The following is a 24825-nucleotide window of genomic DNA, read 5'->3' as shown; positions in this document are numbered from 1 at the left end:
CAGGCTGGAGTGCAGTGGCGCGATCTCGGCTCCCTGCAACCTCCGCCTCCCGGGTTCGAGTGATTCTCCTGCCTCAGCCTCCCGAGTAGCTGGGATTACAGGCACGTGCCACCATACCAGCTACTTTTTGTATTTTTTAGTAGAAATGGGGTTTCACCGTGTTGGCCAGGCTGGTCTCGAACTCCTGACCTCAGGTGATCCACCCACCTCAGCCTCCCAAAGTGCTGGGATTACAGGCATGAGCCACTGCGCCCGGCCAACCCCCCCCCCGCCCAGTCTTAATAATCAAAATTGTCTCCACATTGCTAAATGTCCCCTGGGGGTAAATTACTCCCTATTGAGAACCACTGACGTAGAGGCTCCCTATGGGGAAAAGCAGAGTTGGTGTGGGAAAGTCTAGCAGTTAAAAGAGGCAGCAGGTGGAAAGGCAGAGAAGTATGAGGCCACATAGCAGCTTTGCCCATGTGGTGTTCCTGGATTAGAAGGTGTGATTTGGACCATGCCAGGGTATGAAGCTGGAAAGGTGAGGTCGACAGGGATCCGATTTTGGAGGCCTTTGCTACCGTATTGAGAGAAGCACATTCAATTCAAAGCCGGAAATCTTGGGGTTATTCCCAGTGCCTCTCTTACAGCTGTGGGACCTAAGCCACTTAACCTCTTTGAACCTCAGTGCCCTTCTCTGTTAAGTGGAGTCGCACAGATGGATTGTAAAAGCTGAGTGAATTAAGGCCATGTGAAAGTGTCAGTATGGTACCTGGGTATCCTAGTTGCCCAATAAATGTTTTCTTCTTTCCTAAGCACTGTCACATCCAGTTAAATCCGGTTCTCTATAGTTCTGCTGCCACTAACTCCTGCTGCTATTTATCCAGCCTGTATTACGGCAAAGCTTCCTGGGCTCTCTGCCTCAACTCCATTCTCAGTCTGATGTAAAGGTTTAGAAAATACTGAAACCTGCACAGTCCAGCACCGTGGCCACTAGCCCATGTGGCTCTTAAGTACTTGAAATGCGGCTACTTCAAACTGAGATGTGCTGTCAATGATAAGATGCACTCTGTATTTGAAGACCGAGATGAGAAAAAGAACCAAAGCATCTCATTAGTAATGCTTTACATTGATTACATGTTAACATGCTAATATATTAAGCATACTAGGTTAAATACAATATTAAGATTAATGTCTGGCTGGGCGTGGTGGCTGACGCCTCTAATCCCAGCACTTTGGGAGGCCGAGGGGTACAGATCACCTGAGGTCAGGAGTTCGAGACCAGCCTGGCCAACATGGTGAAACCCCATCTCTACTAAAAATACAAAAATTAGCCGGGTGTGGCGGCACGCGCCTATAATCCCAGCTACTCGGGAGGCTGAGTCAGGAGAATTGCTTGAACCCGGGAGGTGGAGCTTTCAGTGAACTGAGATCGTGCCACAGCACTCCAGCCTGGGAGACAGAGCAAGACTCCGTCTCAAAAAAAGAAGAAAGAAGAAAAAAGATTAATGTCTTCTATTTTTTTTTAATCCTTTCTTTAAGTCGACTATGGAGAATAAGGTAAGTTTTGTAAGAGTGGCCATTGTCTTATCCATGGAAGCCTATCGATTCTTCATGAGAGAATCATTTCCTGGTGCTAAATTTTGAGACATAATTTGTTTCATAGGGGTAGTCTCTTTTGAAAAATGGATATGGTCCCTTCAAAAAGAGCAGTAGCATATTGAATAATGTGTTTGGAGGAGTTTGTTTCCATCCCCCCCCACCCACCCTTCTGGTAGGTGTAAGAGTATTCTTTCCTTTTTCAATAGTTCTTCCTTTTCCAAGATACACAGCCTTGAGGCAGAATCAGAGCACATCTTCCCCACCTCACACATGATTTGTGGTTGTCAAAGCAAGCAAACAGTAGTGTCTGTACTGTCCTTAGATTTTGATTGGTCGAACAGCTATAGTCAATCAATTTATTTTAGTCATATTAATACTACATAGCATCTCATATTGTTGTTTGATAATCGTATTTTGGATTTCATTTGATCTCTTGCAATCCTCTCAACAACCACGAGTGCCTGATATTGCCATGGGCTTTCCCAGAAAAATGATGGGAGGCTCCAGGATAACGAATCAGTTGCCAGGCTCCTGCAGCTTATATCTGCAGAGCCGATGCTTGAGGCCAGGTTTCCTGACTCCCAGAGCTTCGTAAATGCTGAGGCCCATGTGAAATGCAGACTGTGTCTTGGAGTTTGCTTGTTATATAACAGAGACAAGATGGGCACAATTCAGGTGACAAGTAATGTGTCTTGACTGCAGAGCTGTATGAAAATGGGTGGTTGAGGACTGTGTTGGGTGCCTCAGGGGGACCACTGCCCCGATCTGTGACACCACAGTGGTTCTGAGGGCAAATGTACATGTTTCTCTGCAGCCAGAGAATTTGACTTCACAGCAGGATCAAGACAAACTGAGTTGGCAGGAGTGGACCCTTGTGGTCCTTTCAACATAGTGAACTCGAAGTTTTCAATGTTTGTTTGAGAGCATATTGCATGCGGCCTTTAAATTAGAGTTCACATGATGAATTTTTAATAGTGCCTCCAAGGCCAAGTGCCATTAGGAAGTGCCAGTTTGACAGGCCAGAGGATCACCTTCAGGGAGGAAATTCTACAGAGACGCTCGTGTGGCCCCAGACCCAGAGGGAGGCACCGGTTGCTTCCTGTGTGGTCATTCTCATGGAGCAGGGAGAAGGAGAGAAAGTTACCAAAGTGAACTTTGCAAATGACCTCACATGTATGAGAGGGTGTCTGAGGGGCAGTACCCCATTGCCTCAGGGACCTGTGTGGGATGCTGTGTGGATTCCATTTCTCATGTTACAGATGTTGTACAGTCAGACAGCTAGTTGCTGGACCTTTGTTTTAAAAGGGTTTATTGGAGCAGTACGAGAGTGACTTCAGGCCGCCTGATGATGGCACATTCGTTCGTTCATTCATTCATTCATTCATTCAGCAGATACTCACTGAATGCTTCCCCTGTGTCTGGATATACCTTGAATATAAAGTAGTCATGGTTTATGCCCAAGTAGAGATTAAAATCTAGTGGGCGCAGCAGCAATTAAGCAAGTAATCAATCAAATAATTGTTTAATTTAGAAATTTGATGAGTACTGTGAAGGAAATGACCGCAGCATGGTGACAAAGTCAGGGAGGGGGCGACTGAGGCATAGGATTGTCTGGGAAGAGTTCTCTGAGTTGACAGCATTCAAGATCCAGTCTAGAGGGATAAGGATGCAGTCCAGCAAAGAGCCCAACATAAGCATTTCAGGCACGGGGAGCACACTTGCAAAGACCCTAAGGCATATTCCAGAAGCGAAGGGATCAGTGTGCCTGGAGTAGAGCAGAGAGAGTGGCCAGAGACCAGGTCGGAGAGATCGAGGCCAAGCCAGGTGCTTCTAGGTGGAGCAAAGAGTTTGGATTTAAGAGTTGATGAGAAACACTGAGCAATTTCCTTTTTGTTTTTTTGTTTTGTTTTGTTTTTTTGTTTTTGAGGCGGAGTCTCGCTCTATTGCCCAGGCTGGAGTGTAGTGGCGTGATCTCGGCTCACTGCAGGCTCTGCCTCCTGCGTTCACACCATTCTCCTGCCTCAGCTTCCCGAGTAGCTGAGACTACAGGTGCCTGCCACCACACCTGGCTAATTTTTTGTATTTTTAGTAGAGAGGGGGTTTCACCGTGTTAGCCAGGATGGTCTCTCTCTCCTGACCTCGTGATCCACCTGCCTTGGCCTCCCAAAGTGCTGGGATTACAGGCATGAGCCACCGCGCCTGGCCAACGCTGAGTAATTTCAAGTGGAGTTTGAATGAGGCTGCTAATGCCAAAGCCACGGGCATGGGGCGATGGTAGCTTCGATTCATATAGTGGCAGGAGAAATGGAGAGAGGATGATGTATGCGAGGCATGGAATAGCAGAAATTTGCCTGAACTGGAGAATGTGTGGATTGCCCAAGATGAGCTGTTTGAGTGAGGAATTGAGGATGGCTCCCATATATGTGGCTTGAGCAATGGAATAGATGATGTTGCCCTTTCTGGAGCAGGTTTGGAGGAGGAAATCAGGAGTTGAGGTCTGAGATGCATGTGGATTTATCCAGTGGGTATATAGGAAGAAGGTCATTCATTGTACACATGGACCTGGAGCTAAGAAGAGAGGCCAGAGCTACAGGGAGGAATATGGGAGTCAACAGCCTGGAGACTGTTTTGCAAGCTGTTGGCATGGGGGTTTTCACCTAGGGAGAAAAAGAAAGTGTGGATCCCACGATGAATCCTAGAATACTCCTAAAATTTATCATTCAGGAAGGAAGAGGTTTGAGGAAAAAAATGTATGAAATAAGTATCTCAGAGATTGGAGAAGTGAGTTTACTAGAGAAAGGCAGTAGCATTTCTGAGCAGTTGACTGCCCATTTGAAATCAGAAATGATTAACTGAAACATATCTGCCAGCCTGAGAGTGTGATTTCCTACCCCATTTGGCTTCACACATAAAGCTGTGAAGGGCAAGGAGGGTTGCGTTCATCTGAAGCCTTGGATTTTCCCAGGCTACTGTAATCTGAAACAAAAAGAGCCAAGGGAGGGGCGAATACTTACAGAAGGGGATTATAGTAACGAACCATGGCAGCATCTACGCTGAACAAGAGAGAATACAAAAAAAAAATAACTAGACCTGGACAGAGAGCGTGATAAAGGCAGTAGATAGGGGGTCATGATGACAGTAAAGAATCTGTGCACTTGTAGCCTTGGAGGGCTGGCAACGGGATTGTGGGGGACTGTGGGGGGTTGTGGGGGATACTGACATTTGAAACCATGCAGGTTGTGCTGCTTGGGGTGATGACAAGGCCTAGAATGTGAACCTGATTCATGTGAAGTGGCAGATATTTTGGATGGGCGTTTTCATCATGGAAGTGAGTGGAGAGGAGGAAGAATGTGAGAACGGTCACGCGGAGATTACAGTTATCAAGAATGGGATGAGTAAATGACCTCCCGTTTGGATTATGGGTGGTTTCTTGTGTGTGATGTGGGGGATTGTATGAACACACACACACGCACACACATACACGTATAATTTTTTTTTTAATCTGCAGTAGCAATGTAGGATATTGCCTTTCACCTTTTTGGCTTTTTAATTTTCTGTTTTTTAGAGATGGGGTCTCACTCTGTTGCCCAGGCTGGAGTGCAGTGGTGTGATTTTTAGTTCACTGCAGCCTCAAACTCTTTGCTCAAGTGACCATCCTCCCTCAGCCTCCGGAGTAGCTGTGACTACAGGCAGATGCCACCATGCCCAGCTAAAGTCTTTACATTTTTTTAGAGACGGTAGGTCTATGTTGCCCAGGCTAGTCTTGAACTCCTGGCCTCAAGCACTTCTTCCCCCTTTGCCCTCCCAAATGTTGAAATTATAGGCATGAGCCACTGCACCTGGCATATCTTTCACCTTTTAAGTTCAGGGAACAGTTTCTCCTGGCTACACATACGTTATCAGTGCAATGCTTTATGAAGCTTTAGAAGTGAGCTGATGACTTTCATAAATAATGAAATATAAACATGACATTATTTTAGTATCTTCAAACAAATGATCTGAGGATGAGTTACACATTTTAACATCAACACTAAGTTGTAATTTGTACATTTGCATTGGCTAGACATGCAAAAAGATTATTAGCTACAATGAGATGGATTCCTTAATATCTATGACATTCTACCTTGCTAATGCTATAGAATAACTTGCATTTTAAATTACATTTGCACACTTTGCATATTATGTTCTATGATTGCTTTTGGGTTTTCCATACAGATTATTTTTGTTGATATTAAATGGAAATCGTAGGCCTGAAATATGCTGTTCTTATGTGAAGTAAATTACTATAACCTGTTGGCTTAAAAAAAAGAATGAGAGCTGTGACCAGTAGTTGCCAAGGACAGGGAGGACGATGGTAAACCACAGTGGAACAGGGATCTTCATTAGAGAGAGTGGCAGGAGGATCCAGGAGAGACAGCTGGAAGCCAGAAGGACAGAGGCCCATTTCTTAACCCTTAGTTGGGTACATGCTTTGCAGGAGGGGAACAGATCTTTCTTTTAGGGGAAGCAGTGATTTAGGGGACAGCTCCACTTTCACATAAAAGCAAGAGGCAGAATGACGTGAGAGGAAGGAGGTTGAACATAAAGAGGAGTTTTCTGATCTCATAGTGTAAGTTCCACAACATTCCATAGATGGGCTTGGAGGGGAAGGGTGGGCTGAGGGGTATCGTGTGATTGGAGTAGTTTGTATGATAACGAATATCCAGGGAGACTGCTGCCATGATGGAGACAGTCATTGATCCATTCAATAGATATTTATTGATTAGCTTATTTTCTATATGCTAGATACTGTGCTAGTAATGAACAAGGCAGCAGTGGGCAAAATGGACAGGTCCCTGCCCTTGTGACACCAATGGTCTGATAGGGGAGATAGCCCGTAAAGGAAACAATACGAGAATTTGCGTGCCAGGATTTCCAACCACTAAGTCAGTGTTTTTCGCCTCTCTTAGTCTCGGTTTTCTCTTTGGTAAGGTGGGTGTAATGAAGTGGGTGGTGCTGGTGCTGTTCAGTCAGTGTTCACTTGTGGGGGAAGTTTTTGATGAAAAGTCAGGCACATCATCAGAGCCAACCCTAGTCCGTAGATGTTTTTGTTTAGTTAGAAAAAGGCACGTGTTGAGAAACTCTGCTTTCATCTCAGAGAAAGCTGTTGTAACAAATTTGCAATCAAGGAAGTCTAGAATGTGAACAGTTTGCCCTACTGCACTGGCGGATTCCTGCCCTGGTGAAGTGAGGAGCGGAGAGGAGAAGGGGCGGCCAGCTCTGTTTATTAACCAGTTATTTATTAAGTGCTTTAGTACAGGCTTCTCAAACATTCGTGTGTATATGAATCACCTGAGATCTTGTTAAGATGCCAGTTCTGATTCAGTGGGGCTAGAGGTGAGGCCTGAGATTCTGCATATCTGAAAAGATCAGCTGATGCTGATGGCTGTTGGTTCAAGGACCACCCTTTGAGTAGAGGTGGGTTAGTGTAAACATTCCTTGGTCTTAGATGCTGGTCTCAGGGAGAGGCTTAAAACTAACCCTGGAAGACCTAGATCCTTTGCCCTGAAGGGGTTTTAGTCCAATGAAGAGAGATCAAGTAATGCACAGGAAATGATTAGAAGATAATTAAGTGATTAGGAGTGTGCTGCTGACTCCTGTTAGAGTTGAGAAGCAAAAAGGGAGAGCCTTCGGGACTAGACTTGACAGAGCAGTCCTACAGAAGCAGTGAAGACTTGATTCTACTGAGGTCCCAGAGAGGAGGAAAGACATCTAGGATACAGTAGGCAGGGCGGGAGACTGTGTGTGCACGCGCGTGCCTGGGAGTGCAGCTTGGGTAAAGGTGTGCAGTAGGAAAATAATAATGACAGTAATACAAATAATGATAATAAAGCTAACATCTTTCAAGGATCCATCTGCCATAGGACCTGGTTTTTTTTTTTTTTTTTTTGGAGTGGGACGGAGTCTAGCTCTGTCGCTCAGGCTGTAGTGCAGCCGTACAATCTCCGCTCACTGCAAGCTCCGCCTCCTGGGTTCACGCCATTCTCTTGCCTCAGCCTCCTGAGTAGCTGGGACTACAGGCACATGCCACCACGCCCGGCTAATTTTTTGTATTTTTGGTAGAGATGGAGTTTCACTGTGTTAGCCAGGATGGTCTCGATCTCCTGACCTCATGATTCGCCCACCTCGGCCTCCCAAAGTGTTGGGATTACAGGCGTCAGCCACCACACCCAGCCTATAGGACCTGTTTTATAACAAAACCTCGGTGATGTCCAGCTCTTTCTCTTATAGGTGCTGGGACAGCACCTTGTAAGAAAGGTTCACTGAAGACGAGTGACAATGTGTGAGTGGCAAGATTCAGGCAATCTTCCAGTTAGAATCAGTGGTCCAAATCCTCCCACTGTTATATGCACCTAGGATCAGTTTGGGATCCTAAGCAATTCTGAAGGGTTTAAGCCATTTTGTTCCCCATATAAATATATATATGTGTGTTTGTGTGTATGTGTGTGTATATACTTTTTTCTTAGATTTTTATTCCTTCTTCATGTGCAGTGTTTCTAGACAATCCACACATCTTGAACACCCATGAAAAATTATTTCTAACATCCATGATGCTAATTAAAAGACAGCCTCTGGTGCTGATGAGAGATAGCTGGAGCATACGCTTGGAATGTAGGCTTCTGACTGGAGTCTCTCAAATGGTAACCAGCCACCCCTGGAGGGCGTATTCCCAATTAGGACACGAGAGATGTTAACTCACTGCACTGAGCTTGTAAATTAAAGCTTATATATATAATATATATATGTATATATATTAAAGCTTATATATATACCTATATATACATGCATATATATACATATATATTTTATACTGTCTGTGCTGAGGTATTTTGAATTGCAAGCAATATAATTAAGACATAGAGATCAAAACTTTTCAATAACATTTATTTATGAGATGGAGTCTCGCTCTGTTGCCCAGGCTGGCGAGCAGTGGTGAGATCTCAACTGATTGTAACCTCCACCTCCCCGGTTCAAGCAATTCTCCTGCCTCAGCCTCTCCAGTAGCTGGGATTACAGGCATGCACCACTGCGTCCAGCTGATTTTTTTAATTTTTATTTTTTAGTAGAGACAGGATTTCACCATGTTGCCCAGGCTGGTCTTGAATGCCTGATGTCAGGTGATCCACCTGCCTCGGCCTCCCAAAGTGCTGAGATTATAGGTGTGAGCCACTGTGCCTGGCCAATTTTTAAGTAACTTTTAAATTGTAAAAGCAATGCAGGCTCCTTGTATAAAATTTCAGGAAGTATATATATGTATATATAAACATGTTGAAATTAGTCATATTCTATACCAAAAGATAATTTACAACATTTAAGCCTTTTTTTCTTATATAGGTATATAGGTATTTGTACACATATATAAAATTTATTGCTTTGGACTGAAGGATACTTGTGATCACATTATATAATACATTTAGCTTTGAATCCTGTGTTTGTAGCTTAACAGATCAGCCAGGCATGGTGGCTCATGCTTGTAATCCCAGCACTTTGGGAGGCCGAGGCAGGTGGATCACCTGAGGTCAGGAGTTTGAGACCAGCCTGGCTAACATGGTGAAACCCTGTCTCTACTAAAAATACAAAAAATAGCTGGACGTGGTGGCTGGCGCCTGTAATCCCAGCTATTCGGGAGGCTGAGGCAGGAGAAAGCATGAACCCGGGAGGCGGAGGTTGCAGTGAGCCAAGATCACGGCATTGCACTCCAGCCTGTGCCACAAGAGCGAAACCCTGTCTCAAACAAAAACAAAAATGAACAGATCATGGTGATTTTTTTGGGTTCATACAATGTTCTTCATAAGTGTAAATTTCATTGGTTAAGACAGATAGGAGATGACAGATGGAGTACATGTTTAGGAGGAGGAGTTGACCAGCTTGGCCGAAGAGTTGGATCTTGGAGTTGAGGGAGAGGTGTTTAGGGATGACTCTTAGACACCTGCCTGGGTTAATAGGTGGGGAGGCCTCCCTTGCACAAGAGAGCAGTAGGGAGAGAGCAGGTTAGAGGCTGGTTTTCCCAGTTAATTCGCCAACATTTGCACATGTTTGTGATGTAATTTCCAGCCCACCTCCTGTTTCTTCCTTCCATTCTTCTTGTGTTGATTTCTGTGTTGACTTCCCTGGAGTAACTTCTGATATAGATTGAGATTTTTCTTAAAAATGTGTTTTTAGTATACAGAGGTGTCATTTAAAAGTGAAGTTCATGAAGGAATATTTTTTACCTGCTGGGTTTAATTTCAGATACCCATGTTATCATAAAAGGGAAACCACCATAGATTCTGTTTTAAAACTTTGTACAAATTGTATGTGTTGATACTAACTTCCTCAGATGGAGAGGGGAAAAGAGGAAAGTAAGTATTTTATTAAAGAGTTTTTTTCCCAGTGTTATTTGAATATTATTAATGCCAAATAAGTTCAGTTCCTATCCTCCTCCCTTCCTTTAAAAGTTCAAATTTGTCTATAGCTTTTTTTTTTTTTTTTTTTTTTTGAGATGGAGTTTTGCTCTTGTTGCCCAGGCTGGACTGCAATGGCGTGATCTTGGCTCACTGCAACCTCTGCCTCCCGGGTTCAAACGATTCTCCTGCCTCAGCCTCCCAAGTAGCTGGGATTACAGGAGCCCGCCACCATGCCCAGCTAATTTTTTTGTATTTTTAGTAGAGACCGGGTTTCACTATGTTGGCCAGGCGGGTTTCGAACTCCTGACCTCAGGTGATCTGCCCGCCTCAACCTGCCAAAGTGCTGGGATTACAGGTGTGAGTCACTGCACCCAGCCCTTGTCTATAGCTTTTTAATGTCTTTCTATTGTACTTTTTTCTGGAGTGAGAGTTAACAGTTATGATATATTTGACCCTGGGAAAGAAATAATCATAATATTCAATATGAAGGATTTAGGTTAAAGTAAAAGGAGAAACACCCTGTGGCAAGAGTTCTTAGGATCAGTTGCTGAGGGAGAGCAGAGCCTGAGGTGTTTTTGCCTCTTACTAGTAGTGTATAGTAGTGTATAATCCTTGGCCAGTTAACTAATCTCTCTAGGCCTTAATTTTCTCATCCGTACAGTGGGAACTGGAAATAGTGTTTATCTCATAGGTTATTTTGAGAATTACATAAGCAGCTATATGTGAAAAAATATAGAAAAGTGCTTGAGGTATAAGTGCTACTTACTGCTAGTTGCCTTGACTTATTGCTGTAAGTAAACTGTGAAAACAAAAATTGTGATTTTAATGTTGTGATACAGTCAGCCCTTCGTATCTGAGGGTTCCACATTCACAGATTCAACCAACTGTGATTGAAAGTCTTCAGGAAAAAAAACGGCAACTTTACTGAACGTGTGCAGACTGTTTTTTCATTCCCTAAACAATACAATATACCTATTTATGTAGCATTCACATTGCCTTCGGTATTTTTTGGTTAAGTTTTTTAAAAATTTATTATTATTATTACCATTTTGAGTTGGAGTCTTGCTCTGTTGCCCAGGGTGGAGTGAGGTGGCAGAATCTCGGCTCACTGTAACCTCCGCCTCCCGGGTTCAAGTAATTCTCCTGCCTCAGCCTCCCAAGTAGCTGGGATTACAGGCGCACGCCACCACACCTGGCTAATTCTTGTATTTTTAGTAGAGACAGGGTTCCGTCATGTTGGCCAGGCTGGTCTCAAACTCCTGACCTCAGGTGATCCACCCACCTCAGCCTCCCAGAGTGCTGGGATTACAGGCATGAGCCACTGTGCCCAGCCTGCATTAGGTATTATAAGTAATCTAGAGATGATTTAGAGTAAAGTATATAGGAGGATAGGTGTAGATTATATGCAAATACTATGCCCATTTATATGAGGGACTTGAGCCATCTGTGGATTTTGGTATCTGTAGGGGGTCCTGAACCAGCCCCTCACAGATCCCTAGGGAGAAGGGTAACTCTTAAAGGAGAATTGAGTAGGTGGATCCTTCAGGTTTAAATCACCTATCTGGCATATTGGGCAATACCTATTTGTTGGGATCTGTTTTCTACCCAGTCCTGTGGGGGAAGGGTGGGAGTGGAGAGAGATAAAAACCTCATTAAGGGCCAGGTGCCGTGGCTCACGCCTGTAATCCCAGCACTTTGGGAGGCCAAGGTGGGTGGATCACAAGGTCAAGAGATTGAGACCATCTTGGCCAAGATGGTGAAACCCCATCTCTACTGAAAATACAAAAACTAGCTGGACGTGGTGGCGTGTGCCTGTAATCTCAGCTACTCGGGAGGCTGAGGCAGGAGAATCCCTTGAACACGGGAGGCAGAGGTTGCAGTGAGCCAAGATCTCACCACTGTACTCTAGCCTGGAGACAGAGCGAGTCTCTGTCTCCAAAAAAAAAAAAAAAGAACAAGCAAACCAATTAAGGCTGCTTTTCTGCCCTCCAGGAAGGAAGGATCGCCCCTGAAATGTACTTAAAATATCTTTGGTAAGCACTTCATCAAGGACTCTCTCATTTGAGCCTCAAAGCAACCCTCCAAGATAAAGGGTGTCATCTTAATTTATAGATGAATAAGGAAGCTTATCCAGAGACAGGGGACTTGTCAAGGTCACAGCCAGTCGAGTGCAGCATCTGGGCCTGAACCCACATCTATCTAACTGCAGAGCCCTCTTTTTCTGCACTTCCTTCTCCTAAGAGATTCACGGGTCTTGGTGGTTCTCATTCTCTGTGACTGGTGGAATGTGTACGTAGGGTTTGTTTTCCATGCTTTAGACTGAACATTCCCTAGAGGGGACTTTTTTCAAGTCAACATTCTCTGTTTAAAAGGATTTTGCTTTTTTCAGTTTTACTTTCTAGCCTACACCCTCTAGCCCTGTGGTCTTTCATCTGTTCCAAAAGAATTCCCTTTAGAAAATCATGTCAGATTGGTTGCAGAAGCAGGCTCAGCGTTGACAGTTGCGATCAGCTCCATTAGTTGTTTATTATTGGCAACTCACTGAACATAAACTCCTGAAGCTTGAGAGGATGGCCTTTGGATAGAATCTGATTCCATGTATTCATTTAACAGACAGTTATCAGGCACCTGTAGCTGACAGGCAATATGCTAAGTCTTAAAGAATGCAAGGTGGATCTGATGGGGTGGTTATCTGTCTTCTGGAAATGCTGAGGCTGGCGGGGAAAGGAGTCAGTTCAACCAGACCACCGTCATGGCGGTATAAGGGTTACCCAAGAGGGAAGGGTGCATTTGGGAATATGGAAGGGGAGAACCAAGCCAGCTGTTTGATAGACATCTGTTCCTTGGGAATCTGAAGCTTTTTATAGCTGTGTGCAATGGGTGAGTTCCGCTCTGTTAGGGAGGCACCATGTGGGTTTATCTTTCTTTCTACCTATAGTCAGCGTGACACCTATGTCAGGAGGTGGGTAGAGATGAGGTCTTAGGGTCCATTGGTTTTTTAACTCCTTTGTAGGTTTCATGATTTCCTGGTCAAATAATCAGGTGAAAGATCATGGGCCGTCCACTCTGTCTGCACTGACCTGCTCCCTCTTCCGTTGACACATCACAGCCAGTCTTCTGCCATGGTCTGAGGATATGCCCTCCCCAGGCTATCTGTTTGTTCTTATCCCTTCTCTGCATGTTTTAATGGTTTCTGTGATTCTCTGGACCTCTTCTTCCATATCGAGGGTAGAATCTATGAAGACAGTCCCTAGTGAGTGTGTTTAGGCTTTCAGCTGTGATTAGGGTACCGTCCCATGCAGATGGATGTGGTGACCTCTCCCATCTCCTTGCCTTGGCATGTGCTCTTTGGTCAATACCAATGCCTTTCTCAGTCTCCTCTGCCCAGAATGCTGGCACTGTTGTGTCATCCTGACCATGCGTAGGGCAGTCAGCACCTTTATCTGCCCTTCCAGAATGGCCCATGCACATCTCAGCTTGGGGTTCTCATAGATCTTTTCTGTTGGTCTCTCTCATTAGACTACACTTTTTGAATCCATCCTCTGTTCTAGTCTTTTTTTTTTTTTTTTTTTTTTTTTGAGATGGAATCTCGCTCTGTCTCTCAGGCTGGAGTGCAGTGGCGCGATCTCAGCTCACTGCAACCTCCGCCTCCCAGGTTCAAGTTATTCTCGTGCCTTAGCCTCCCATGTAGCTGGGATTGCAGGTTGTATTTTTAGTACAGATGGGGTTTCACCATGTTGGCCAGCTGGTCTTGAACTCCTGATCTCAAGTGATCCACTTGTCTCGGCCTCCCAAAGTGCTGAGATTACAGGCATGAGCCACTGCGCCCAGCCTGTTCTAGTCTTCTTTTGAAACACAGCACATGGTTCGTACATGATACATAATAGGTGCTGACTAAATGCTCCATTAAGTATGTTAGTTCAGGTCTCAAAGTTAACCTGTACTATAAAGTGTGCGTGTGTATGTGTGTGTGCGTGTTTGTGTGTGTGTGTGTGTGCGCGTGTGTGTGTGAGAGAGTGATCTTACAGTTTTTGTTATTATTTATTTATCGTCTCAGTTTTGAAGACTGCGAGATGGCAGCATCATCTCTTGGGATCAAAGATTAGCAGGAAGCCTAGATCAGTCGAACCCCTTTCGGGATCTATGAGATATTTCTCTTTCATAACTTGCATCCATCTCCAGTGCTAAGAACTCAGGCCTTCCTCTTTGCTCTTCCTTTCAGAGAGTATTATGAGGGAGGCCCAGGACTTCATGCTCTGGACAGAGAAACGGCGCTGGGATTAGGGATTGCCACTTCCGAGAGGATGCTGGGAATCTGCAGGGGGAGACGGAAATTCTTGGCTGCCTCGTTGAGTCTTCTCTGCATCCCAGCCATCACCTGGATTTACCTGTTTTCTGGGAGCTTCGAAGGTAAGAATGGAAGCCAAAGTGAGAGGGAAGGAGGGAAGAAAGGGAACGTTAGCTGTCATAGAACCCTAGAAAAGAAACTCAAAGCCATCTAATAGGAATATGTATTTCCAGTCATGGGAAGTGACTTGTCTAGAGTCACACAGGTAGTTGGCGGCAATCAACAGTGTGAGGAGAAAAAGGGAAAAACAAGCAAAATAAGGCATACCTTGATGCAGTGGGAGGGTAGTGGGTACAGAAATGTCAAATCAAGTCAAGTACTTTGTCGATAATGGGGGAAAAGGTTGGGCCCTGGAGAAATTACTGAACTATTCATGGAGCCATATGTTTCAAGAGTTGGTCCATGTTTTCATTCATTTATTCACCCATTCAACATCGTGGTGGTGGTGGTGGTGGTGGTGGCGGCGGCGGCGGCGGCGGCGGCGGCGGCGGTGGTGGTGGTGTTTTTTTTGTTTGTTTGTGTGGTTTTTTTTGTTTTATTTTGTTTTGTTTTTTTTGAGACGGAGTCTCGCTCTGTCACCAGGCTGGAGTGCAGTGGCACGATCATGACTCACTGCAACCCCTGCCTCCCAGGTTCAAGTGATTCTCCTGCCTCAGCCTCCCAAGTAGCTAGGACTACAGGCACCCTCCACCACACCCAGCTAATTCTTCTATTTTTTGTAGAGATGGGGTTTCACTGTGTTGGCCAGGATGGTCTAGATCTCTTGACCTTGTGATCTGCCCACCTCGGCCTCCCAAAGTGCTGGGATTACAAGCGTGAGCCACTGCGCCTGGCCGTGTCGTTGTTATTATTGGATGCCTGCACTAAACTTGGTGCTGAGAATATGGAGATAACGCGTCTGGAGATTCACAGGATAGTGGAGGAGACAGATAGGCTAACAAATGATCGCGGCACGTTGCAGTGCGCGTTGTGATGGAGGAAGGCAGGGTGCTGTGGGAGAGGTTTGTTGGAGCTGTCAGGCCCGGGCTGGGGATGAAAGATGATCAGTTACATGACGGGCCGAGCACAGGGAGGCAACAAAGAATTTGCTGTCCCCAAACAAATAAAAACAAATGATCCCTGCTACTTTCCAGAAATCAGTGGGAACAGCAAGGCTTGCCATTTTTCTAGCCAGCAGTTTCAAATACAGTGCAATGTTTTGCCTATCAAAGATGGTTTTCTAGGCTTCAGAGAGAAAGGGAACGGCAGTGGTGAAGAGCTGACTTTATTTTTTTTTACCCCCACACTTGAATTTCAGAAGGAAGATCTCAAATGAAAATCTGTCTCAAGGAAGTCACAACTGTGTTTTTAAACATTTCCTTTATGCATAATTTTATTGGCAGCTCAAGGCTACCTTTTAATTAGGATCTCCACTTCACTTTCTGAGATGTGCCTTGAGTTAGATAGACTGAATATAAACAAGGTGGAACTGTGTGCCTGCCTAGCAGGGAGGGCTCAGGATGCTCAGCCCAGTGCCGAGGCCGGGTGACACACCCCTGTCCGTGTTCCCACCCCTTAGCTGCATCCCTGGAACAGTCAGAACCTTCATCTAAGCAGGTAGATAGAGCTAATTATGCCATGGCAGTGGATGGTAAGTTTTTGGAAAAGGGACTAGAAAGAGGAACGGGAGTTGATGTTGGTCTTAATGTAAGGAAACATTCTTCCGGAGATCATGGAAAAGCCCTTTTTATAAAAGAAGTCAGAGGTGCCCCATGCTAGTATAGGTTTAGTAAGTAGAACATTGACTTTTAACTAACTAAGCTGGTAATAATAATAATGGTAAAACAATGACAGTGATGACAGACACTGTGATTCTGTCATCACAGTGATGACTACAGTACAAACAACTAGTATTTTGAGTATTTCTTTTTTTTCTTCTTTGGAGACGGAGTCTCGCTTTGTCGCCCAGGCTGGAGTGCAGTGGTGCAATCTCTGCTCACGGCAAGCTCTGCCTCCTGGGTTCACGCCATTCTCCTGCCTCAGCCTCCCAAGTAGCTGGGACCACAGGCGCCTTCCACCACGCCCAGCTAGTTTTTCTGTATTTTTAGTAGAGACGGGGTTTCACTGCATTAGCCAGGATGGTCTCGATCTCCTGACCTCATAATCCGCCTGCCTCGGCCTCCCAAAGTGCTGGGATTACAGGCGTGAGCCACTGTGCCCGGCCTATTTTGAGTATTTCTACAGGCCAGGTATTGTTATAAGGACTTTTACATATGTTCACTCTTTCTTCACAATGATTCTTTGTGCCAGGTACATTTAATACACCTATTTTACAGATGGGGAGGGTGAGGCAGATAAGCTTCAGTGATCTGCCCATGGCCCCAAAGGTGGTTAAGATGGAGCCTGGATTGGACTCAAGAGCTTGAGTTTTTAACTGCAATACCATGCTATAGATTGGGGCCTCAATGAGTGATTAAACTTTGGTCAGGAATTTGATGGGGTGTCACACAATCTGGGTGAGGAAAGTTGTAGAATTTTGTTTTGTACTCTTTGGCAGAAAGCCAACCCAAATTGCTTTTTGGCGAAAAGGGAATTTGATAGTTAATAGGATTTGTAAGTTCAGAGATAGGGCAGGCTTCAGGCAGAGTTGGATCCAGGGGCTTTGTAGCTAGGTCTCCCTCTATCCCTTTGTTCTATTTTTCTCTGCTTTGGTTTTTCTCAGGGTGACTATCTACATAGAGGAAGTTTCAGGCTTGCATCCTGTCCTCACCAACTCCAGTAGAAAGAGGATTTTTTCCTTTTTCTAATTCCCCAATATTGCCTCTGATTGAATTGCCTGTGGTAACTCCTCCTGAAACCAGTCACTCTGGTTATGGGAGGGTAGTGAGGGAAGCTGATACTTTTTTGTTAACTTTAAGCCCTGTGCCTATTTCTGGTCACAGGATGATGGAGAGTTGCTTAAAACACATGGGGTGAGATTGGGTGACTGGGATGGCCACCAAAGGCAAATGGCATGGTTTCCCAAAGAGAAGAGATTAGAAGTTGATCTGGATTATGGAGAATTCATAGCTGTCTGTGTTTATGGTTAAATGTGTTTATGGTCAACTTGAAGGCAGCTTAGAACCATCATGGCCGGTGGAGTGACTGTGATCACTAACTTTGAGCAATTTCACCAGACTGGCAGATAGATTATGGGAAACTGGAAAGATCATGAAAATACTTTGGGGCAACATGACAGACTGGGTGTAGGTGCTGTGTCTATCAACATGATCCTTTAGAATGAACCCCACTCTTGGGACCAAATCACAAGCTGCATTTAGTAGGGGCTGGGTGATGTGGGCATGTTAACACAGTATTTTAGCTAGGATGACAAAGGCAACAGATTTCTGTTACTGAGTGTCAGTTAGTGTACATTGGGGCTGCTGCATTTGTATTTGTGGACTCTCTGCTATAAGGACAATCTAGATGAGACAGCACGCTTAGGAAAATCCAGGTGAGTGACAGTGCCCGTTCAAATCTGGTTATGTAAGAAATGGTGGGAAGAATTGAGGATGTTTACCTTGGAGAAGCAGAGGCGCAGGGTGTACATGCTCAGTTTCAGCAAACAGACAAAGGGCTGTCCCCTGAAAGAAAGATTGGGATTGCTGTGGTGGCCCCGAACTTACGGAGGGACGTGGCAAGGAGCCAAATGTCAAGCTCCTCATAATGAGGATCATGCTGACCAGAGCTGGAATGAGCTGCCCAGGAGGTAGTGAAATATCTGGCATAAGAGATGCAGAAACACAAGTCCAGTATCGTGGGAGGGAGCTGAGCGAGACGGGCAGTTACACAAGGTGACCCATCTGACCCTGCCTGACCCAGAGATCCTGAGGCTCTGGGAAAGGCTGAGTATTTATCAGAACACAAAGGCAATGCCTCCATGAAGCTCCCTGCCATTTGCCGCAGACAACAGTGCATTTCCCAAAGGGCCCGCAGAGACATTATTTTCTTTGCAATTAAACATCACAACAATGTTACAATCCATTTATTGACACCCTTGAGTTTTTGGTTTCGTGGCAGGTGAAGCCATAAATAAGGGGCAGAGTTGCTGCCTGTATTCATGGAAATACTGTTCATACTTTCTGTGGGTTTATTTATTTTTTGACTCTGTTTAATTTCAATGGATCTCCTGAGAGCAGAGCCAAGAACTCCCTCCGAGATGTGGATGCTCTCAGCATAGGGTTTTGGAGTTGGATTACACGCCGCAGCATGATATATTGAGAGAGCCCTGGAGGGGGTCAGCTGTCTGAGGATCTCAAATCAGCTCAGCCAGAGGAGCTGGGTGGTCTGGGGCACGCTTGCTCTCATGCTAGACCTTCGTTTCTTCCAGCGTGAAATGAAGTTGTCGAGTGCACGTAGCAGGGTGCCGACATTCTACCTACAAGCTTCTGATTCTAACGTCTGATGTAAGTGAATTGAAAATGACCAGAATCTTCCCCGATTAAGGGGAATTATGACACTAAGAGGGAGTCGGCTTACTGTGATTTGCTCCTGAGGGTGGAAGCAGGATCAATGCATAAATGTTATGGGGAGACAGGCATTGTCTCCCTGTAAGAAAGAACACCTGTTCTAGCGACTCAGTTGTTAGGCATGGAGTTCACCATCTGGGAAAGAGATGAGATTTCCATTCCTTGAGACAGCTTTTGAAGGCCCAGTGACCGCTGGTGAAGGACACTCATCAGGTGGTGTTTTTGTTAGTGCATTAACCCCTTAGTTCTTAAACCCAACTCCTTGCTTTATTTCTTTCCCAGTCCACCTTTCTTTCTCTAACATCTCAGTCAGCATTCCCAGCTCCACGCCGTTCAGGCCCTAAACTTGGGAGTAATCCTTATCTCCCTTCATTCACTCCATGTCTCGGTTGCCACTTCCTGTTGAGTCTAAGCTCGGCCTCGTAGTTGCGTCAGTTGTTTCCTACCTTTCACCACTGCTGTCGCCCTGGCTCTGCCACTCCTTCTTTGTGATCAGGACTAAGCATAACAGCCCACTTTCTTGCAGGTCTCCTTCGTTCTTCAGACTCCTCAGAGCTAAATCACAGCACCACTCTGCTCCTTGTCAGCCCCTCTGGCCCATCCCCTAATCCCCACCATCCTGCCTCCCATCATCTGGCATCTTCTGCCCAGCCATGCCAGATTCCTTTAAGTCCTGGCGTGCATCGCCCTCTGTGGGCTCTGCTCTTCCCACCTGTTCTTTCTTCTCCCTGACACCCTCTATTGCTCTTGTTTCCTTCCTGTTCTTTGTCTGGCTGCCTAGATCCTTGGGTCTCAGCTGAAACACAATTAATTGCTCCTGACCCTTAACTGGCAGGCTTCCTTGGCTCCCTATTTACCTAACTCCTTGTATGTACCCTTAATACTCAGGGCTCTTTATTTTTCTTGTTTTTCTAATCTTTTGTTTTCACAGCAGATTTACAAGCTTTGGGAATGGAGGGAGCGGGTCTCTTTAGCTCACCCTTCCGCCTCTAACACCTACTGCAGTGCTGGGAGAAGATTTGGTCCCCAAATGTTTGTTGAATGAATGAGTGAATGAACACATGTGCCCTCTTCTGACTGTGAGTGCTGACAGGTCTCATCATTGCCTCCTGGATCCACTGTGGACTCCTTACCATGACTCTGGGGTCTTCCACAATTGTTTTTTCCCCAACCTATACTGTCTGTCTTCAGGGTATAATACCCTGTTGAACTTCCTGAGAAAACTACTTCTCTGATTCTTAATTTTCACTCTGTATTCTTACTGCCCACTATTCAGTTCTTTTTTCTGAAACCCTCCCTCCCAGCCAACACCATCAATGCCCATATTCAATGTCATTTTCCCCTAATGCCAGATCCCATGTGGAAACTTCTATGACCAGCACTCATCAAGAGATATTTTGCTTGTTTGGTGTCTTGCTAACCACTTACCTATGAGTTTCTTGAGAGAAGGAAGTGTTTTATTTGTCGTTACACTCCCAGTGTCTAACTGAGCACTCACTCCTAATGTGTCCTTAGTGAATGTTTCCTGGGAAGGACTGGTATTGAGGGACGCAAGAGCCACTGGTAGGGAAGGGCTTCTGGTGCTGTGAGCATCTGTGATTTTTGAGACCTGAGGACATGGCTGCTTTCATTTGGTCATGATGTTAATTCTGGGACTGGAGTAAATCTGCTCAACTACAGCCCCATTTGAATTTAGAGCATGCCTGTTATTTTCTGTCAGAATCACCTTTTCTCAGAGCCCAATGGGTTTTATTGTGGGATGTGGTTCTTCTTTTCTGTCCATCAAGGAGATGTGTTCGGCTATTAGAGACTTATCAGCATGTGGAAAAAGGGTGCTTTTCAGCCATTCAGAAAACTCTTCACACATGCTGCCCTCTGATAATTCATAACCAGCTCGGTGCAAAGGTTTCCCATTGTCAGGGAGGCAGGCCAGGACAATGTGGGTGTTATTTAAAAGCAAATGTCTTCAGAGGATGCGAAGTCCTGAACACTTAAAACCAGTGTCATGAAACGGCAGGGGATCTTCACTTCTGAACTGATATTAGTCTGCACCCCTGTTTTGTCATTCCTAAAGGCTGAGTTCACTGGTGGTTCCGTTTTTATCAACATGAACCCCTTCTGAAATGAATATTTTTGAGTGTTGTCACAGTAAATTTCAACAGAAAGAAATGGGGTTCCGATACTGGGCTATTTTGAAGAGTTGCAGTGAGAATGAAAGAATTGTAAGTTAAAGCTTTTTCTTTGCATTATTATTATGGTGGAATCCCAGGGCACTTATGTGGTGGAATAGGCGAGATGGGGGCGGTGCATTTTATCCAAGGAGGGTTTGTCCAGACATGACTGATTCCCCAGACCTGTGTCTGCTCCCCCATCCCTGAGCCCAGAGAGTGTACTGGAAGGTCTGGGAAGTTAGATTGTGCAAGGTACTGGTGAATAATCTGCTGGAGCTTTCAGTATCCCCCAAGTCTAGGCTATACAGCAGCGTTGGCAGGAAAGCCTATTTTTGCTGTCCTGCCAGTGATCCAAATGTATTATTTAATAAGGATATTATGGAGTATAAGAACATAGGATGCTGAATGCAAAATGAAATGGGACTTAAAATACAAAAGTTGTGTTTTTAAAAAAAATAGATCAAAAATGAAGAGCTGGCTGGGCGCAGTGGCTCACGCCTGTAATCCCAGCACTTTGGGAGGCTGAGGTGGGCGGATCACGAGGTCAGGAGATGGAGACCATCCTGGCGAACACGGTGAAACCCCATCTCTACTAAAAATACAAAAAAATTAGCCCGGCATGGTGGTGGGCGCCTGTAGTCCCAGCTACTCAGGAGGCTGGGGCAGGAGAATGGCATGAACCCTGGGGGCGGAGTTTGCAGTGAGCCAAGATCGCGCCCTGCACTCCAGCCTGGGCGACAGAGCGAGACTCCATCTCAAAAAAAAAAAAAAAAGAAATTTTCCAGCCAATGCTTAATAACTGTTGGTGCTGAGCTTGAGCAAAATCTTGCAACGAATGAGGATGTGAGCATGCAAGTGGGCTGCTCTGAATAGTGCCCAGGTGACACATGCATCCCGAAGAATGCCCAGTGCATGTGTCTGTAGTTCTTACCTTGTGACTGTTAAGAGTCTCTTTAAGGTTGTGGCATCTGAGAGGGCAGTAGAGTCTATCCCAATTATTTGCTTGTGAGATGGTTCCAAAGATGACCTCTACTTTCCTTTTTCTTTTTTTTTGAGATGGAGTCTTGCTCTATTGCCCAGGCTGGACTGCAGTGGCACGATCTCAGCTCATTGCAACCTCCGCCTCCCAGGTTCAAGCAATTCTCCTGCCTCAGCCTCCTGAGTAACTGGGATTATAGGTGCCCACCCCCATGCCCAGCCAATTTATTTGTATTTTTAGTAGAGATAGGGTGAAACCTATCTGGCCTTCCTATCTGGCCAGGCTGGTCTTGAACTCCTGACCTCAGGTGACCCGCCCACCTTGGCCTCCCAAAGTACTGGGATTACAGGTATGAGCCACTGCGCCTGACCTGACCTCTACTTTTCTTATACATATCCTTTGATCTTAAAATAATATTGGCCATCCTGCTAGAGTGGAAAAAATGACCCTGCTGCATCTGTTGGCTGCATCTCCTTTAAGAGATCATGGCAAGAGGCCTGGTGAATCAGGAAATGTGGTTGCCGTGAGTCCCAACATGCAACTTGTATGAGTTTCCTGTGGCTGCTGTAACAAACCACCACAAACTTAGTGGCTTAAAAAAAACCCATACATTTATTATCTTATAGTTCCAAAGGTCAGAAGCTCAAAATCATTCTCACTGGGCTAAAGTCAAGGTGTTGACAAGGCTGGTTCCTTCTGCAGGCTCCAGTGAAGAATCCATCTCCTGGTCTTTTTAAGCTTCTTGAGGCTGCTTGCTTTCCTTGGCTTGTGATGCCTTCCTCCATCCCCAAGGCCAGCAGTGTGGCATGTTCAAATCTTTCTCTCTGATGCTAACCTCTGCTTCTGTTGTTACATCTCCTTCTTTGACTGTGACTCTCCTACCCGCCTCTTATTAGGACCCTTGTAATTATTATTATTATTATTATTACTATTTTTTTGTGATGGAGTCTCGCTCTGTCACCAGGCTAGAGTGCAGTGGTGCGATCTCAGTTCACTGCAACCTCCGACTCCCTGGTTCAAGTGATTCTCCTGCCTCAGCCTCCTGAGTAGCTAGGATTACAGGCACGTGCCACCACGCCCAGGTAATTTTTGTAGTTTTAGTAGAGACTGGGTTTCATCATGTTGGCCAGGATGGTCTCTATCTCCTGACCTCATGAGCCACCCTGCCCGGCCAGACCCTTGTAATTATATTGAGCCTACCCAGAAAATCCAAGATAACTCCCCGATCTGAAAATCCTTAATTTAATGGTACTGGTGAAGCCCTTTTGGCCATGGAAGATGATATATTCATTGGCCATGGGGATTAGGATGTGGACATCTTTTGGGGGGGTCATTGTTCTGCCTTCCATACCACTTTCCCACAGTCTCATGCTCCCACATCCTCTCTGTCCTCTTCTTGTCCTTTATGGATAGAGCAGAGATGGTGTGCCATGCACTTTTCATATGGACATCTTATCCTTCCCTTGGAGTTTTGGATTCTTGCATTTGAATTTGACATATATATATCCAACATTTCATTTACAGCTCATGAGAAAGGCATTGTATTTAGATGTATTGGTCTGAATTGTCTGAATGACTTAAGACCATAATACTTCATCTATGATAGGTGTTTAATCAGTAACTGATGATGCATTAGGGTTTTCTGAAAAGATAAGTTCAGAATGTCTGCTCTTTGTTGCAGGTTTCCTGGTTTTAAGTCAATTTTATTTTATTTTTTGATTTTAGATACCAATTTAACAAAAGGAGGGAGGATTTTATCCAGAGGGTCCTTTTGATGTTTGAATAGGTCTCTTAATTTTAAGTAAAAGATAGCCATTTATATAACTACTTTGGAAAACTTACCCAAAGTATTACCAAGCAAAGCCAAGCATACCCCATAATCCCTTAGCTCTACCCCTAACAATACACCCAAGAGAAATGCATGTAGTTGGGAACAAAAGACTAGTACTAGAGTGCTCACATCAGCGTTATTTATAATAGCACCAGACAGGAAACTATGAAATGTTCATGAACACTAAAATGACAATAGTGGGGCTGGGTGTGGTGGCTCACGCCTGTAATCCCAGCACTTTGGGAGGCCAAGGTAGGCAGATTACTTGAGGCCAGGAGCTCAAGACCAGCCTGGCCAACATGGAGAACCCCCATCTCTACTAAAAATACAAAATAGCTGGGCATGGTAGTAATTAGGTAGTAATTAGCATGCGTGTAGCCCCACCTACTAGGGAGGCTGAGGCAGGAGAATCACTTGAACCCTGGAGGCGAATGTTCCAGTGAGCCGAGATCATGCCACCACACTCCAGCCTGGGCAACAGAGCAAGACTCTGTCTCAAAAAAAAAAAAAAAAAAAATAGTGGCACGTTTATATAGTGAAGTACTATAGAGTGATGAAAATGAAATTAGTCTCAGTATTGAGCAGAAGACATACACAAAATAATACATACTATAGGATTCCAATTATACCAAGTTCAAAAACAGGCAGAAATTAATGTAGGCTCTTACCAATCCGGATGGTGGTTAACTCTGGAAGAGAGGGTAGCACAGAGACTGGGGCAGGGCCCAAGGAAGACTTTGGGATGCCGCTAATAATTTAATTTTAATTTTTTTGTTTGTTTGTTTTTGTTTTGTTTTTTGAGACGGAGTCTCAATCTGTCACCCAGGCTGGAATGCAGTGGCACAATTTTCGATCACTGCAACCTCTGCCCCACCCCCCCAACCCCGGGTTCAAGTGATTCTCCTGCCTCAGCCTCCCGAGTAGCTGGGATTACAGGCATGTGCCACCACACCCAGCTAATTTTTGTATTTTTAGTGGAGACGGGGTTTCGCCATGTTG

At 45.0% G+C, this 24825-nt stretch overlaps 1 protein-coding gene across 5 annotated transcripts in view; it reads left to right on the top strand.

Annotated features, from left to right (window-relative positions):
- LARGE1 (LARGE xylosyl- and glucuronyltransferase 1) overlaps positions 1-24825 on the top strand; it is a 641552-nt gene that overhangs the window by 148526 nt on the left and 468201 nt on the right. For all 5 annotated transcript variants that reach the window (XM_055254495.2, XM_055254491.2, XM_055254492.2 and 2 more), the window contains exon 2: positions 14233-14420. In XM_055254495.2, the coding sequence (XP_055110470.2) occupies positions 14315-14420 (106 nt within the window). In that variant the 5' untranslated portion in view covers positions 14233-14314. The remainder of the gene's footprint in view (positions 1-14232; positions 14421-24825) is intronic.

Source organism: Symphalangus syndactylus, chromosome 18, assembly GCF_028878055.3.
Source record: "Symphalangus syndactylus isolate Jambi chromosome 18, NHGRI_mSymSyn1-v2.1_pri, whole genome shotgun sequence".
Classification (NCBI taxonomy): domain Eukaryota; kingdom Metazoa; phylum Chordata; class Mammalia; order Primates; family Hylobatidae; genus Symphalangus; species Symphalangus syndactylus.
The sequence above is the reverse complement of the archived record's forward strand: the minus strand, read 5'-3'. Positions and strand labels throughout refer to the sequence as shown.